Source organism: Anopheles merus, chromosome 3L, assembly GCF_017562075.2.
Source record: "Anopheles merus strain MAF chromosome 3L, AmerM5.1, whole genome shotgun sequence".
Taxonomy (NCBI): domain Eukaryota; kingdom Metazoa; phylum Arthropoda; class Insecta; order Diptera; family Culicidae; genus Anopheles; species Anopheles merus.
In genome coordinates this window covers 6,823,122-6,840,069 of record NC_054085.1, presented here as the reverse complement: position 1 = coordinate 6,840,069, position 16,948 = coordinate 6,823,122, and the positions used below count along the sequence as shown (strand labels likewise).

The 16,948-nt window shown below is 41.1% G+C and overlaps 1 protein-coding gene across 4 annotated transcripts in view; it reads left to right on the top strand.

Moving 5' to 3' along the window:
• LOC121598380 (sodium-dependent serotonin transporter) overlaps nt 1–16,666 on the top strand; it is a 40,339-nt gene extending 23,673 nt beyond the window's left edge. For all 4 annotated transcript variants that reach the window (XM_041925110.1, XM_041925111.1, XM_041925112.1 and 1 more), the window contains exons 4-9: nt 9,460–9,913; nt 10,116–10,389; nt 10,459–10,932; nt 13,266–13,466; nt 13,529–13,696; nt 14,853–16,666. In XM_041925110.1, coding sequence (XP_041781044.1) covers nt 9,460–9,913; nt 10,116–10,389; nt 10,459–10,932; nt 13,266–13,466; nt 13,529–13,696; nt 14,853–14,933 — 1,652 coding nt within the window. In that variant the 3' untranslated portion in view covers nt 14,934–16,666. The remainder of the gene's footprint in view (nt 1–9,459; nt 9,914–10,115; nt 10,390–10,458; nt 10,933–13,265; nt 13,467–13,528; nt 13,697–14,852) is intronic.
• The last annotated feature ends 282 nt before the right edge of the window (nt 16,667–16,948 follow it).

Genomic DNA, 16,948 nt, shown 5'->3' with positions numbered 1-16,948 from the left:
TGGTTCAAAACCAGTTCGAACAGTTATGTTACAATTTTCAATTCTTGCCGGAGTTCACTTTTACATAATTTATAATTCATGCCCGAGTTAATTTCTATATTAGTGTTAAACTTTTTAAATTCCCGTCAAACATCCAACACATTCCCAACCCGATACAGAAAGATTACTCTTAACAGAGGGACTGTCAAAGGGTTAAAGAAGGAATGCGACCGTATCAGAACAATAGAAATAGTAATAGATTCAATACAAAATCATGTACGCAATAAGCAAACGAACCACCAATTTGGCACTTCCTTGGCGTGTTTATAAAGAAATGACCAATTGCCCCCTTTTTACGTTAGATGAAGTGTTAAAAAGCATTAAAATTTATATTCAATATTGTTTAAAACAATTATAAAAGACCCGATTTTATGGGTGGAAGAAGACTCTAAAAGGCAAACCCAATTAAAACCTTACGATTTGTCATAAAGGCATAAAATCGAGAGTTTGCCATTTCACTAATTAACCCAATCGGATTGGACAAAGCAGAGAACGTAGGGCTAGAAGATGGAAAGGAAACAAAAAGTTTTACAAAGGTACCCGGTGTTGTTTTACAGTGAATTTTACCGTTTTTACCATTGCGTCTTTTTACGGCCCTTCTGAGAAATTCGTTAAAGCCTTCAAACGGTTGAGAACGAAAAGATTTCATGCAGAACAAAAAGGAACAAAAAAAAAACTTGACTTGAGGTCACTTTTTGTGGTCTAGAATGTGTTTCTTAATTTTATGCGAATTATTTGACTGTCCGCGGCTACGGTTAACGGGAAGGCAAACGAGCGAGTGAGCGAACGTACACTTGCTTCGCGAAAATCCGTACGTGACATTTCAACGTTCCATGGGATCGATCGTTCGGTCGACCTGCCCAGAACGGTGCTGGGCCAGAGTTTGAGGGAGCAACTTTTTTCCCCGCTGGCCGACATGAACAGGAGGGCGACGAAAGAAGATCGGTATCTATCGGATATGATGCGAGCAATCAAGCACCGTAGACAAATCAGGCAGGTTGGGTTGATTTGTTGTAGGAAGTGGAAATGGGCGAACATTTACACACGCAACACCATTCGTAGCACGCACAGACACAGACGTGCCTGCGGCGTAATGGTAACAATTGCTCCTTCGCGTCAATTCACGATCGAAGTGCGACTGTGAGCGGATACGAGGAATAAGGGTAAAATCAAGAAAAGCTCCATCCCCCATACGGGGAGGAAAAGGGCGAAATCGTGCGAGGATGAGAATCACTCATCATTTAGATGATTTCCCCCGTTTTGTTCACATTCGCGTGCGCGTCTAGGGAATCGCTTGGCGCTTCGATTTAATGTTTCCTTCGGGAAGCGGGTTTTTTTTGCACCTACCCCTTCGCCTCTCGGAAATACCAAAACGCTGCCTTTTTTTACACTTTGAAAGACGTTTAGACTTTTTTTTGTGTGTGTGCTCGGAATGGTTGCACCTGTTCGTGCTTGTTTTCCTCTTTACTTCATCCAGCGTTCATATCGTAATAAATCAACAAATCAATTGCACCTCTCTCATCAACTCGAGGGCTCTATTTACATGGCTCTGTCTTGTTCGCTTCTCCTTCGGCATGCGGACGGATTTCACTTTATAGCTTTGAAACGGTGCTTAGCGTAACTCGCGTTGGATATCAGTTTCACGCGGGACAAGTATGCTGATTCAGAGGGATGATCCCTGCGAGAGCAAAAAGGGCGCAATGATGGTGATGGCGGATCATCTCTGATTAAGAGGAAAGCATACGAGATGGAAAAAGCTGTAAGGGTAAGCAAAACGTCATTTCTAAAGGAGAGTTTAGCTTTCGCCTCCTAAAAAGCATCATTTTATGGTATGCATCTGATCCATACCGGGATTGCTCGTAGGCATTTTTTTTATCATAAACGGTAGTGAATTCTGAGGATAGGACTAAAAAAGGTATTTTTTCATAAAGTTTAATGTTTAGTTATCAGTTTTAACTACTAATCGTAGTCTGCATAGTGTAAAATACTTAATCCTATACAGTAAAGAATGAACGTATTTTTACCGGAAATACTAAATCAGAAAAATAATAAAATGTTCACCAAGCGCTAGATATTCCTGTGTTCGTATTCAAAAAGGGGTTTCCGCTATAGTTGTCAACTAGCACGACTTAGCAAAATGCCCGTCTTGAGTTTAAACCCTGAATGGACCGGGCCCACACAGAAAACTTTTTTTATTCCAGTTTTTTTAGGTAAAGATTCAGTAATCCTTTCAGTAAAAATAATGTTCACTGAATCATTCAGTAATGTTCGGAACCCACCAAAATGGCAGCTCGTTTACTGAAATCACAGTAAAGCTTTAGTTGGATTAGTTGGTAGCGATTAAAAAGTGATCAAATATTTATTTTAAATTGAGTTTTGTATTGATGCGCAGAGATTGCCAGTCCTTCAGTTCATATTCACTCATGTTTTATATTGTTTGATACAGTTTTTATTCTGTATTTTGCCGTAACAAGTTTTGATAGTTCAGTAAGCACTCATAGACACCACGAAATTTCAGTAAGCACAGTAAATTGTAGGCAAGATTGTAAACTCCAACACGACTGCCAATTCTTTCAAATTTACCCACGTCACATGCCGAAATCTCACCTGAAATTTTACCGGGTCGTCTGTAAGCGCTTACCAAATCAACTGTTTACACAGCATGAGCAAGAGGACATCGCGTTGTATTGTTTTGTTGTTCTGACTGACAGGTCGATTTGACAGCATGAATTGCTGCATTTTCAGTAATTTGTTTTACTGATATTCAGTAAAACGACCAATTTGATACAGATTTTATACTGAAATGGATTAATTAAATTGTTTTACTGAAAATCAGTAAAACCATGACATTTAAAAATATTCTACTAATGAACCGTTTCAGTATAAAACTTTACTGAAGCAGGATGACAAAATTTGCTGTGCACATACGTAGGATTGACTATCCTGCTACGGATTATCAATAAATTACTGAAAACCAAGCTCCACCAGTGGTACAGGTAGGCCTTGACCGGAAACGATTATTTTGCCAAAGAAGAAGAAGAAGAAGAAGAAGAAGAAGAAGAAGAAGAAGAAAAAGCAGAAGTAATCAAAATGGGCATTTAAACATCAACGTATATTTTTGCAAAAGTGTTTGGGAATGAGAATTAAAGTATTTTTGCTAATGGAATCAAATAGTATATAAATAAATAGAAATAATACATTTTGCAATTAAATAAAAGTTTTACAAAATACATCCAAACGACTTACAACACTATACCGTAAATAATAATAAAGATTTACTGAAATAGTAAGTGAAATACATGCTGTGCTCCAATGTGAAAAATCAATTCAAAAGTAAGCTTAAGGATTCAAGCAATCTTCTTGTGAACCTTTATCAACACAATCGTTCCCTTCCCTTTCAGCTGGAGTGTAAGATACTGGAAGTGTTTCCTGAAATAGTGAAGAAGTAGTTTTTTTTCTCACCCCACACACTTTACGCTACCGTAATCACATACACATATTTTATGCTTAATCCAACACTTGAAAGCAGTGGATTTTGCTTCCGCAGGGAAAAAGGCGCACAAAATCCGAACGACAAACGATGGAACAAAATGCACGGTCACAGCAGTTACAGGTAGCTAGGCAATAAAACACGTCCATAAACATTCGCTAGAAGTAATTTGAAAAAAAGGGAAACCCGGAATGAAACGGAACAACGGGAGCAAATGCACACAGTACAACAAGTTGACAAGTGCTAACGATTATTGGTTGAAGTTGTTGTTTTTTTTATTTTTTATTTGCTCCCCGTCTTCGTTGTCGATGTCCTTTGGTGCTGATGGTCTTACTTTTTTGCCCACTGGAACTTAGTTCGTATTGAGATGGTGCGTCTATGCAGAAGAATTGGATTGGAAAGCTTAATGGGAGTGCTTCGAAATGTGAATTGTTTTCGCAGCAAATCAGTGGTTTATTTTTTACTTTTATCGGCTATAATACCTGTTGCGAGTAGTTTTTACTGCAAAGACAATAGCATTTTATTGGAGTGTTTTGTAGTTATCAGAGTGTGTGTGTGTATTTACGTACAGTAGAATGCGTTTGAGAAGTATTTAAATGTCTGTTGACACAAGTATGAAAGTAAAATGATTAAGTGCGATAAACGAGTTAAGCGTGAGTTTTCAGTAGAATATAAGACATTACTTGATAATAATTGGATATTTATAAGAGATAGGGGCTTTTTTTTTTCTTTGGCTCAACAACCGATGCCGGTCAAGGCCTGCCAACCCACTTGTGGGGTTGGCTTTCAGTGACTTATTGATTTCCCCCCATAGCAGGATAGTCAGTCCTACGTATGGCGGCACGGTCTATTTGGGGCTTGAACCTATGACGGGCATGTTGTTAAGTCGTACGAGTTGACGACTGTACCATGAGACCGGCTCAAGAGATAGGGGCTAATTCAATGAAAATACTTTCTCAACAATGCTGTACAAATTTTATAGTTTAAAAATGAATCAAAATTAATTTGATCTTTGAATTCCTTTGCTAAGACGAGCAACACTTCACAAAAATCAAAAATGTTTTTTTAAACGAAATTATAGTTGCGATAATCCCGTTGTCATGGTACGAAATTATTTCTATCAGGACACCAGGTTTAGCTCTTATTATATTTAAGTATTATTTACTTAGTGCGGTAGTATTTAAGTATTTTATTCGAAATGTGTGTCTTGGATTTAAACAAGTTTATCTATAAACTCGTCTGCGGTCCCATGGTACAGTCGTCAACTCGACCGACTCAATAACATGCCCGCCATGGGTTCAAACTTAGAATGAACCGTCTCTTCCTAGCAAAGATTCACTATACGGTAGTGGGGTAATTAATTAAGTCTCGAAAGCATGTATAGGCCGGGCATGTCCACGTTCGACGTTACGCCAAATAGAAGAAGAAGTCAGTATATCTTCTTGCGCATCTTGCATTGTTACCGAGCTTCTCCAGGCAGACCTCGCAAAGAATTGGCCCTCGGTAAGAGTCACAGATTAGCCGGTCTCATGGTACAGTCGTCAACTCGTACGACTTAACAACATACCCGTCATGGGTTCAAGCCCCAAATAGACCGTGCCGCCATACGTAGAACTGACTATCCTGCTATGGGGGGAAAATCAATAAGTCACTGAAAGCCAACCCCACAAGTGTGTTGGCAGGCCTTGACCGGCATCGGTTGTTGAGCCAAAGAAGAAGAAGAAGAGTCACAGAATTGAAGTGGAAGAGATTCACACGCAGAACTTCTTGGAGTAAACACCATTCTTCAACATCCGAAATAAGACAGAGCGGCCGGATTTCTATGTTAAACACCTCCTTTCGACTGCATAGACTTCCCAACCAATGGATTAGAAGCAACTAGCGTGAAGGACAGGTTAGCAGGGAAAGTTTCAAAGAATCTCTACGATTCTGTGACTCTTCCCGAGGGCCAATCTTTCCCATGACCTGCAGGAGAAGCTCGATACGTAACAACAATTGTTATGTTCTTAATTTAATATTCTGATCCCTGAGTACTAGTGAGAAGAAAGTAAAGACTTTGTAATACTAACACTATGCAGGTAGGCTAAGAGTAGTATTGTAACGAATCAGGTTGATTGGGATGATTGGGATCGGCTCATGAACTTTGGAAATGAATAAGATTTAAAAAGGGAATAAACAGACAAATTCACTGGGACGGGATTCTAGGTTCAGAATGATAAAGTAAACAGTCACACGGCCACAGCGATCAGCTGGTGGAACACTTTAAATGTGCTCCAACTCTTTCACCTAAGCCTAGCAGATCTATGCTTGTACTGTTCTATAACTACCGGTGTTGCTAAGTTAATAAAAGACCCAACATGTGCTTCATTTTCCATACCATCAAAATTGCAAGCTAGGATTTTCAACCAGTATCTATGAAGTAAAACTGATCTGGCAGAGCTTCAGCTTAATTACTGTGGTTCCGTGGTTTAACCTTGACTCATATACATAAATGAAAACATTGATACCTTGCTCAAACCACGAAACAAGCTCAAATGTAGCAAGAAACTTTGCCTTGTTCTAGTTTTGCGAAAAAAAAAACGAAGAACATCATCTATCTAGAAGACATTCGCTATTCCAAGACTCGTCCTAATAGAAGTCACTGCCATCAGCCTTAAAAATGGCTAATAATTTAAAATTGTTTTTGAATAGACAATTTAGCATCCATTTATCTCAAACCGAGCCGCCCTAACCGACTTCCCATGTAGTACAGTGCACAAGGGCCTACATCTTCGGTCGCAAACGCTACTAAGCCATCTTGGCGCATGGTATTGATTGCGGAGATTGAGAGTTGGCAGGAATTAGATTAAATTTTGCCACCCTTTCATGCGTTGCATACGCTGCGGGACCGACCGGATGTGTGAAATTTAGACATCCTTCTGCAGGGTTATAAGAAGCTACTCGAAAATCAACGTCCGATGACGAGTGCTTTTGAACGGATTTTTTTGTTGTTGATTGCGAGTAACGCTAGTGCGGAGAGAAGATATCACCGTCATGTTGCTCAATGTCGAAGCAAAGCTTGAAGAGATCAAAATTAATTTTTAACCGTCTTTAAGATGCTAGAGTGAATGAAAAATCCTAGCGATGAGGGGGAAAATTGTGCTTAGCTAAACGAGGGTATTTGACAACGATCGTCTTTAGCGGAGGGGTTGGCTGAGACAACAAGTGACAGTTTGTTCCGGCACTGTCCCTAAAATGCCCCTATGACCGTGCCAGGAGTCGTTGTCGTTGAAGGACGCACAGTACCAGTGATAACGTCACAAACAATGTCCTACATTGGCAAGGAAAGAGTGGGCACCGTCACGATATAATCCATGCCCCGGTGGATGTCTCTGAAGACGACGGTGATGATGGTGATGATGATGATGGTAGGGTTTTCGCGTTGGTTTGCTGAAATCAGACTTCCATAAATTATGAACTTACTGAACACAGGCACACATACACACACATATATATATACACAGAGATGACAAGCCGGTTACAGGACGCATAGAGATGGCTAATGTTCATGCGGGTTTAGCGAGTTTGTAAATTAATTTCCACCATCCCCTCGGGCATCACACCACCGGCTTCCGTTTGCTTCCGGGTGCGTTAACACCAACCTGACCTGCACTATGGATGAGCCATTCCTGTCCACCGAGGGTGTGTCCGTGTGTTTTTTGTGCGTCTCTAGACCAAGGTTTGCCTTCGTCATGCAGCTTAAAGTAGGACGAGTTTTTTACGAGTTGTTACGAGCAATTAATTCACCCATCAGCTTGATAGCAAGCCGGCAGAACGGGCATGGAGCAAGTAGCTCCATCAACAAAAACGCTCCCTGTCTTTCCACGGCTCTGATTAATTGTCGGTGACTGAGTATTGACGGAATAAATGTGGAGCTGTGAATCATCGTGTAGAGTCGTTCGTACTCTAGTGAACGTAACAACAGGGAAACGATGTGATGATGGTGTCACTGTCGGCAGGGAGAGAATACGTTTGAGGGGTGTAAAAGGGAAGGTCAGTCCATTTTGTGATTACCATCGAATGTATAAACAATAACAGAAGCTTTCCATTCCGCTCCATTAACATTTTCCCATCGGAAGGAAGGAATCGGACGACTGGCCGACCGATGTGAATCTCGGACGGCTTGAGCGGTGTCGTGCCATGCATTGTCTCCTTTCAGGTCTACGTCCTTTGCGGTGGAGGTTCGTCTTATCGAACTAAAAAGGAAAGATGAACCAGGGCCGGTGCTTGTAACTTGTTGAATCGTTGCAGTATCGACGGTGCGGTAGCCAAACACACACAAACTACTGCGAACCAATTGTGCGAAGCAACCGAACCAGGAAGCAACAAGTGGTCCCGTGGACCACACTGTTTGTGTGCCAAACCACTGCTTTGAAACAGGCACGGACAAGGAACCTTCCGTCACTTCACCTCCGATAAAACTACCACAAGGGAAAAGTAAATCCCACTTGGATCCCTCAGCAAAGTCAGTGGTTACGCGGGATGGAAATACAGAACGGGTTTACTTTGCCCTAGAAAGGCAGCACACGGACGACACTCGAAAAGTCGCAAGTGTTTACCGTTGACTAAGAACACTATGCGAGAGAACGAGAACATGCACATGCGGAACCGCAAACTCGTGAAAGGCTCGAGGGAAGGTGAAGGAGACCATCTCCGATAGTGTTTGCCGGCCGCGACGGCGGACAGGGAATTAAATCCATTGTGCAAACTCGTAAATACTCGTTCCGGACAATACCACCGGGTTCGTACTTTCTGGGACGCAGCGGAATTGAATTTTTGTATGTTTCGGATCTGGCTTTGCGGTGCACGAAATAAGCCCGAGAGGGTTAGTGGCGGTTTTCTAGTCTGTGTGTCTATTCGCACGGTTCGTGTACGGTAAGATAAAATGAAAAGAGTTTTACATGAGAATTTTTTATCGTCGATTTGACAATGTGACATACATATCTACCTGACTTGCATATAACTTGTTTAGGAATTATTTTTAATCTCTGCTCGTAAACCATTTTGGAAACATTTTGCTAATAAGAAATAAGGACAATTTGTTTATAATTTTAATGCTTCAACAGGTTTATTTTTATTGCTGCTTTATGATAAAACGGTGTTAAGGATGTCAAGCCAATGTTTGTATGAACCCGAATCGAATCCGTGCTTTACAATTATAACATAAAATCTCAGGCCCATAAATATTAATCTGACATACATATAACCTGTTTATAGATTATTTTGAATCTTTGCTTGCAAGACGGTGTACATAGCATACATTCCGTAATCTAAAATAAGGACAATCCTTTTTATAATTTGAATGCGCCATTAAGTTGGTGTTTATTGATGCTATATCGTAATGCGATAGTAATGACTACCAGCCAACGCTTGTAACAACCTGGATTGAAAGTGTGCCCTACAATTGGAACATAAAATATCGAACCCACCTCGTGCATCGATCTGATTGAGAAATAATTCTCTTCCAAAAATGACCCCTCGGGGAGGCGTGTGATTGAGTTTCGGTGCAAACCGATTCTGATTGTCGGGCCTTACCCCGACTTTGTGGGTAACCGACTTTAATGGCACGGTTACACGTTTACGCGATACCAACGGAATCCCGATTTTGACCCAATACTCACCGGTACAGGGTGACAATAAATACGAACGGACGCTTACCATCGTAAATCACGCGAGCCACCAGGCAGAGGACGCTATCCGATTTTATGCGTCACTGACCAATAACTCAATCGGTTGAGGTAATATATTTTAAACCCGTATCCTTGCCGTGGGAAATGTGAATCGAATGCAAGTTTACGATGCTTTTTCGTCTCCCTTCACAGCCGCGTCTCACATGCATCTCTTAATCATGGTTTTTGTTGCCTCTTCTCTTCCCTTTCTTCGCCGCACAGGTGTCGGGTACGCCATCTGCCTGATCGATATCTACATGGGCATGTACTACAACACCATCATCGGGTGGGCCGTTTACTATCTGTTCGCATCGTTCAGCTCCGAGCTGCCCTGGACCAAATGTGGCAATCCGTGGAACACGGAGAACTGTTCACCGGTCACGGGGAGGGTAAACGAGACGGTCACCTCCACCGTGGCGACTGCAACGACAACGGCCATGTCATCGATGAGTACGGGTGCAGCGTCGGCCGGTGTGACACTGGTTGCGTCCGCACTGGGTAACTCGACAATGGGCACCACCCATTCGCACTACTACCAGTACGAGCAGCACCTGTTGTCCAGCACGCTGCCAACGATGCTGTCCAATCTGACCACCAGCACGATGGCGACGGTCGCTGGAGTGGTTGGAGGTGCCAGCGCTCCGCCTCTCTCCAGCCCAGCTAGGGAATTTTTCGAGTAAGTACCTTCGAACCGAAAGGGAATGGAGAAATGGATGATTGGAAGTGGACTATAAACTAGATGTGCGGCTGTACATTGGTTCTAAAATACGAATCGTAAAGTGAGGCTAAGCAATGAAATCCATACCACTGAGATTGATGAGGTGCCTTATTGTTTCATCTAACACGAGTGTTCATTCTTAACAATATCCTCCATCTAGGCGGCAAGTTTTGGAGCAGTACAAATCGAACGGGCTGGACTTTATGGGACCGGTCAAACCTTCGCTCGCCCTGTGTGTCTTCGGCGTGTTTGTGCTGGTGTACTTCTCGCTGTGGAAAGGTGTCCGCAGTGCCGGGAAGGTCGTATGGGTGACGGCACTGGCACCGTACGTGGTGCTGCTCATACTGCTGGCCCGCGGTGTAACACTGCCCGGTGCTGCCGAAGGTATACGCTACTATCTAACGCCACAGTGGGACAAGCTAAACAACTCACGGGTAAGTGTGCATGAAACACTTTCATGCAGAGTTTATTTCTCCTCCTCCTAATGCACGCTCATTCAACAGGTATGGATCGATGCAGCGTCACAGATCTTCTTCTCGCTTGGACCTGGATTCGGTACGCTGCTGGCGCTTTCGAGCTACAACAAGTTCAACAACAACTGCTACCGAGATGCGCTGCTCACGAGCAGCATCAACTGCCTCACAAGCTTTCTGGCCGGGTTCGTCATATTTTCCGTGCTCGGCTATATGGCCCAGGTGCAGAACAAATCGATCGAGGAGGTCGGTCTCGAGGGACCGGGATTGGTGTTTATCGTCTATCCGGAAGCAATCGCCATGATGAAAGGGTCCGTCTTTTGGTCGATCATCTTCTTCCTGATGCTGATCACGCTCGGGCTAGACTCAACGTTCGGCGGGCTGGAAGCGATGATAACGGCACTGTGCGATGAGTATCCCCGCACCATCGGTCGTCGCCGGGAGTTGTTTGTGTTGATATTGCTAGGACTTATTTACATCTGTGCACTACCCACAATGACATACGTGAGTATGATGGTTTTATTTTTAGTTATTTTATTACAGAAACACTGTGACTGTGATAATTCTATCAAATAGAAGCAGCTACAAAACTCGAAAGCATAATAAGCATTTAATGCTTTATATGCTTTAAGCATAATATTTGTTTGCTACGAAGACAATTGAGCGTTTTTGGTAAATATGTCTAATTTCCTGATGTCTGGAGTTAATTATCATTGCCGCAATGTTTATCATTAAACTAAGTACGCAATGATCTTTGATTTAATATGAATTATTAATTTTACTTTTGTGCTTTTCATCGTTGTACTATTATTTGCATATTCAACTAAACTACTTAATCTATTTGTTAAATTGATGAACGAATAATATTCCTTATTTTTTAGGCTAGTCATCTATGTAAGATTTCATAGCCTTCAAAGGGCTTTCCGGGAGTGAAAAGAACATAAACACTTTTGTACATAATTTACTTGAATCTATGTTCATATGAGAATCTTGGTTATGCTCTAACTTTTGTTCCCAAAAGTATACATGATTTGGCATTTTTGAAAATGCATAGAAAAACATAAAAACATACTGTTCAGTAAAAAAACATAGGAAAATTGTCAGATAAGCAGATATGATACGTGGTATTTTTACTTTGTTCTGTGATATTAGTATAAGATTTTCCTTCTTTTTACTATATCACATTTTTGAATTTTTTATCGAATATTTTCAACAAGAACTCAGATTCCATTTGTTAAAAACTATATATGAAATCGGCAGTGGCAAAGACCCTTCGCTATTTACCAAAAACTACCTAAGAGAATATTAAATATGCAAAGAAATAGGACGACGTCCCAGTTCAAGCCTAAGATCTCGAATTCGATAGCAGTTTTAAATCAACTGCGGTTGTTTAGCAAAACAAGAAGCAGAAGTGATGAATGCAAAGGTTCGACCATTTCTAGCATTTAAGTCTCTCTTGCTATTTGACGCCACTAAAAGATAGACGTTTAGATAATTCAATAACTGCTGTAATATCCATATCTGCCACAAAACCTTAGTATTCTTCAAAACATGACCATGGGACACTCAAGAGGCCATGAATTGCATATACACACAATAGAACTGGGCTATGGAACAATAGCACGTACATTTCTGTTTGATGTTAAAGTACGACAAGGAAATGAATATAACTACCAAGAACGGACACGCAATCGGCTTTTGTGGTCAACATAAAACGTTGATTGGTTGCCCGTTAAGTTAGGAATAACAAGTTCCAGAGAAACGCAATGAACAGGCTTCATTCAATCGTTTCTTGAAACATTGGTATAGTAAAAAAAAGAACTATTTCATCCTCGGGATACAATTGCAAAGCACAGACAAGGCAAAGAAAGCCTCCTACTAGAACGGAGTGCTAGTGGGAACGATGCTGCCGTAGTTTGGGTTGATGAGCTGTGGCATTGATGGAAGTTACATACCACTTCGCCGTCGATTGTCGGGAAGATACTGACCAACTGAAGGAGCAATGGGAAAAACAGTGAAAAATAGCGAAACCCATTTTATGTGCTGCTGCTGTCTGTTCCTGTACCATTTTAAGTACACTTTCCACAGAACAAGGATCCACTATCGCCACAGATGATAAAAGAAGTGCCCATACTGACCATTGGAAACACTCCGTCGAAATGGAGCCGGCATTCTCACGGCATTTGAATTGATAAGTAAACCTTTTTCCCTTCCCACCGGCCTGGAGTCCTGTGACTGTGTGCACGGTGGCTGGCAAGTGATAAATAATGTTCCGGAGTTAATTCAATCACTTACGATACGTGCCTACGGCGCCACGGTGAGGGTTTGAGCATTCTACCAGATACTAGGAAGGAGGTGGTGGTCATGTTTTTATTCATGAGCTAATGGAGAACCGTTTAAAGCTCCGTGTTTAATCTTACGGTTTGCGGACGAGCAGGATGAATTGGTGGTTGGCGGGTTGATGTTGGATGGGAACGATTTATCCCGCAATAACGAGTCCATCCTCACACCCTCTGTGCGTACCTTTTAGCCGTAGTGCCGTAGTCGGAGTGGGCAAGGCGTGCGAAAGGATCATCCTTTTCCGTGTCATTGCACTGGATATGTATCTTTCTCGTGTATGCATTGCTTGGTCAGCTACATTTAATCCACTCATTCACTAAACGCGAGTGTGTGTGTGTGTGCGTTTGGTCAGTGACTTTTGTTGAATTAATCGAACACAATTTATGAGATTTTGAACGCTTCAATTGTTCCGAAACCAACGTGCAACCTACATTCAATCTACGCGCCTTATCTCATTGTGCTCTTATTTCTAAACGATTCACACTTTTCGCTTGCAGGGTGGCGTGTACTTGGTAAACTTCCTGAACGTGTACGGGCCCGGTCTGGCGATACTGTTCGTGGTATTTGTCGAAGCGGCCGGCGTGTTTTGGTTCTACGGTGTGGAAAACTTCTCCGCCGATATTGAACAAATGCTGGGCAAGAAACCGTCACTTTTTTGGCGCATTTGCTGGAAGTACATCAGTCCCACGTTTTTGTTCGTAAGTATCTTCGTATGTGTGCAGAGTTTCGTTTTCTTACCGAAAATCATGTTTTTTTTCAGTGCATTTTGATATTTTCTCTGCTCGGGTATGAAGAAATGCTTGGCGAGGAGTATGAGTATCCTGAGTGGAGCGTGGCTGCCGGTTGGGCACTGACATTGTCATCGGTTCTGTGCATTCCCACGTATATGGTTTACAAGTTTTTGATAAGTCCTGGCAACTGTAATGATGTAAGTATATACTTAGATATTAATTGTTCTATGCAAAGGTTTTTTTTACTGGCTTTTCTATAATTTACTTTTTTAGTAAAACAAGGCTCTTACATTATTGAATTTTGAAGGATTCTTTTTATCAATAAAAGATAGAATTGACAACGCTTGATTCATAGATGATGAAGCGGGTGATGGAAGGGAAGAAAGTGGTTTCGATTACATTCTTTAACTATGTATGGAACAATAGCAAACATTTGGATTCTGCTAAAAAAAATTGTTGAGATTTTTGTGTTGCTTTTGTTTGATCGGATCAGTTTTGTACCGGTGTTCATTAACTTTACAAGATTCTCATGGCACTTAAAAAAAGTTTTTAAAATATGTTTATATACTTTGGTTTGTATTTTCAAAACAATCAATAACTTAAAAAAAGTGAACTTATAAAATGTCTTTATAGTCATGGTACGACCCTAAATTGTTTTGTTTTGTAATAATCATTTATTTAATAAATCATATAATTATGGTCCTAAAACTAAAAAAAATATAAAAAAATGTTAAATAATATTTATACATTCACTGAGTTCGTCTTCATATCATCCTAATTTTCCGGAAATCGTGAAAAACGACTGTTCAGCTATGGTAGGCGCTGTATGACGAATACCATCAAAGAGGCGAAAGAGGCCAATTGGCTCAAAGTCTTAAAAAAAAAGAAAAAAAAGGATACCATCATTCTGATCATAATTTAATGAAGTTATTTTTATATTTAGTCAACTTGGGTTAGACAGCAAATTATACATTTTAAATCTTATTAATGTTTGGTTGTGGAAAAACCTAAGAGGGAAGTAATGTTGTTAATACTGTCTTAACCACATGGGCTTGGCCATAATAATTGATTGGTTTATTCATAGCTTGTTTGTCCTACGCCTCGAGGATGATGTTCTTACGGGACCATTTGATGACTTTATCATTTGCTACAAGCAAAATTCTATAAGTTGATTCGTATTCATTTTTGAAACAGTGCAGTCATACCAACATTATCAAAGCTAGTGAATGTAAACTTTTATCTGTATAAAAAAATGTTATCTTATTATCAATAGTATAATTGTTATCAATAGCAATGTATCTCATTTATTTAATTATGCATTTTTAAATTACCTCTTTTCCTCTGTCCTATTAGCGCTTGAGACGCACGTTCAAACCGGAACCGTTAATACCGACAGCTATTCCCGGCCAGCTGTACACGGGCACCGCCGTCTGACATGATTGCGCGGAAGAAAGCTGCATGCGGCGTGGCATCTTCGTGCGCCTCGATTCACCAACGAACTCCTGCTGTTCCCCAAACGTCACCATTACCGTCGCTAATCATGATCGTCGTTGTCGTAGTAGTAGTAGTCATAATAGTGCTCACCGTTGTAGCCGCGAGCGTAGTAGAGGCTGTAGGAGAAGCATCAGCAACTGTAGTAGCTACAGCAGTGGCAGCGGCACCAGCTGCGGTACCAATAGATGTACGCTTGGTAGGAAAGGCCAGTGCGCTTGTGTTGCCAATGGTGGGTGTGGTCAGTATGATAGTTTTCACGGATGTGGCGCTGGAACCGGTCCCACTTGTGTGTTGCTTGTAGAGGATACGCGCACAACTCCGACCGGTTGCTATCCGTTCGGGCTGAAGCTATCCCAGGCCATTCCGTGCTATGCCGCGACGAACACGATCCGGGGAAAGCTCACATTTCCGTTGGCCACCGAATGGTTGGTGTAGATCTTCTGGTGGACAATGGATGAGAGTGGCCGCCGTCTGTAGCTACAGCCATCTGCGGACGTACGGTACACGGCTCGTTTGTCTGCGTATTAACGCTACAGGATATCCTGTAATAGATCTACATCCATCCATTCGGCAGATAGATAGCAAAACTAGAAGGAATTGTATTTTTGAATGGTAGACAAAATGATTGAGCTTGTTATTAGAGATTTATTTTTCAACTTAAGAGAACGAGTAGGTTGATGAACACTCCCGCCACATACCTGTTGTGCTAGACACAGATATCGATGTCGAAAGTAGATCAAGTTTCCCTTTCCAAGTAGAAACGTGGGATAGATGAGACTATTGATATAGGGTTATCGTTGAATAGTATCGATTGTTTTCCAATCTAGAACCTAATGTCGCGCTAACGACCTCTAACAAGAGCTCATACAAGGCGAATCGTGTACGGCTACCGGACATAATGCTTGTTGTTAGACGCTTTTATAAAGTTTTACATATTTCTAGCGTACGATACATCTTATAGTAGACTAATTGGAAGAACATATTTAAACCGATATTTATATCTCCATACACTAGGATTTATATACATACTTGGAATGTTAGCTAATATAAAATGTGTGCAGCGTAAGATCTGTTGGGTGTTGCAAGGTAGGATTATTTTTATGGAAACTAATCGTAGCAATAAGTATGGTAGGAACAATATCTGGTACACCGAACAGTACATCGGTGTAGAAAAAAGCCTGTCATGAGCAACGACCACAGATCCTGTACAAATCCTGTACAACGCATCTCACAATACGAACCTGATGTTATGAAGATCATCGATGACGATCATCGAATATGTTTGACAGTATACACTAAGTTGAGAAAAAAACGACTAAATTTTACACTTGTTTGTTGCCTTACTCTACATCTGTGCAGTTATTGGTTTTGTAAGGACAGGACAAGGAAAAGTAAACAATAATTACACTAGTGCTCGATGAATGTTAAAGGGTAGGACAATAGAAAACGAACAGCAATACAGCCATTTGCTGTTCGGTTTTTGTGAAACGTTGAATGAGCAGACTCTGCTAAACTAAAGGGCACATGCTGATGTTGGTGGTAAGGCGAGCGATATTTATTCAGTTTAGTTTGTTAACAAGGTGTTATACGAATCTCGTTCGTTGGAACACAAAAGAAAACAGTAACACGGACAATAAAGTTCTTTGATGTTTGGTTTGCTTTCATAAGTTAAATGATTGGAGTAATTAGAATTAGTTATAGAAAAATGTCCGAAAAATATAACGAGATCATTCTTCTTTACATTCAATATCCCCATTGAGACATGTATTCAATAGGGTGCTTTCTTTTAAGCGGTTTATCCTTTACCTCCATACGCACTGCTTGAACCCACCGTTGAAGATGGTCTTTAAAATGCATCCAGATAGTTTGTATAGCATTTGTCTGATTGTGACCATAAGTTGGGGTTGCAGATCCTCTTGCTAATTTTCCTGAAAAGCGCTCCTGTTTTGCGTGAT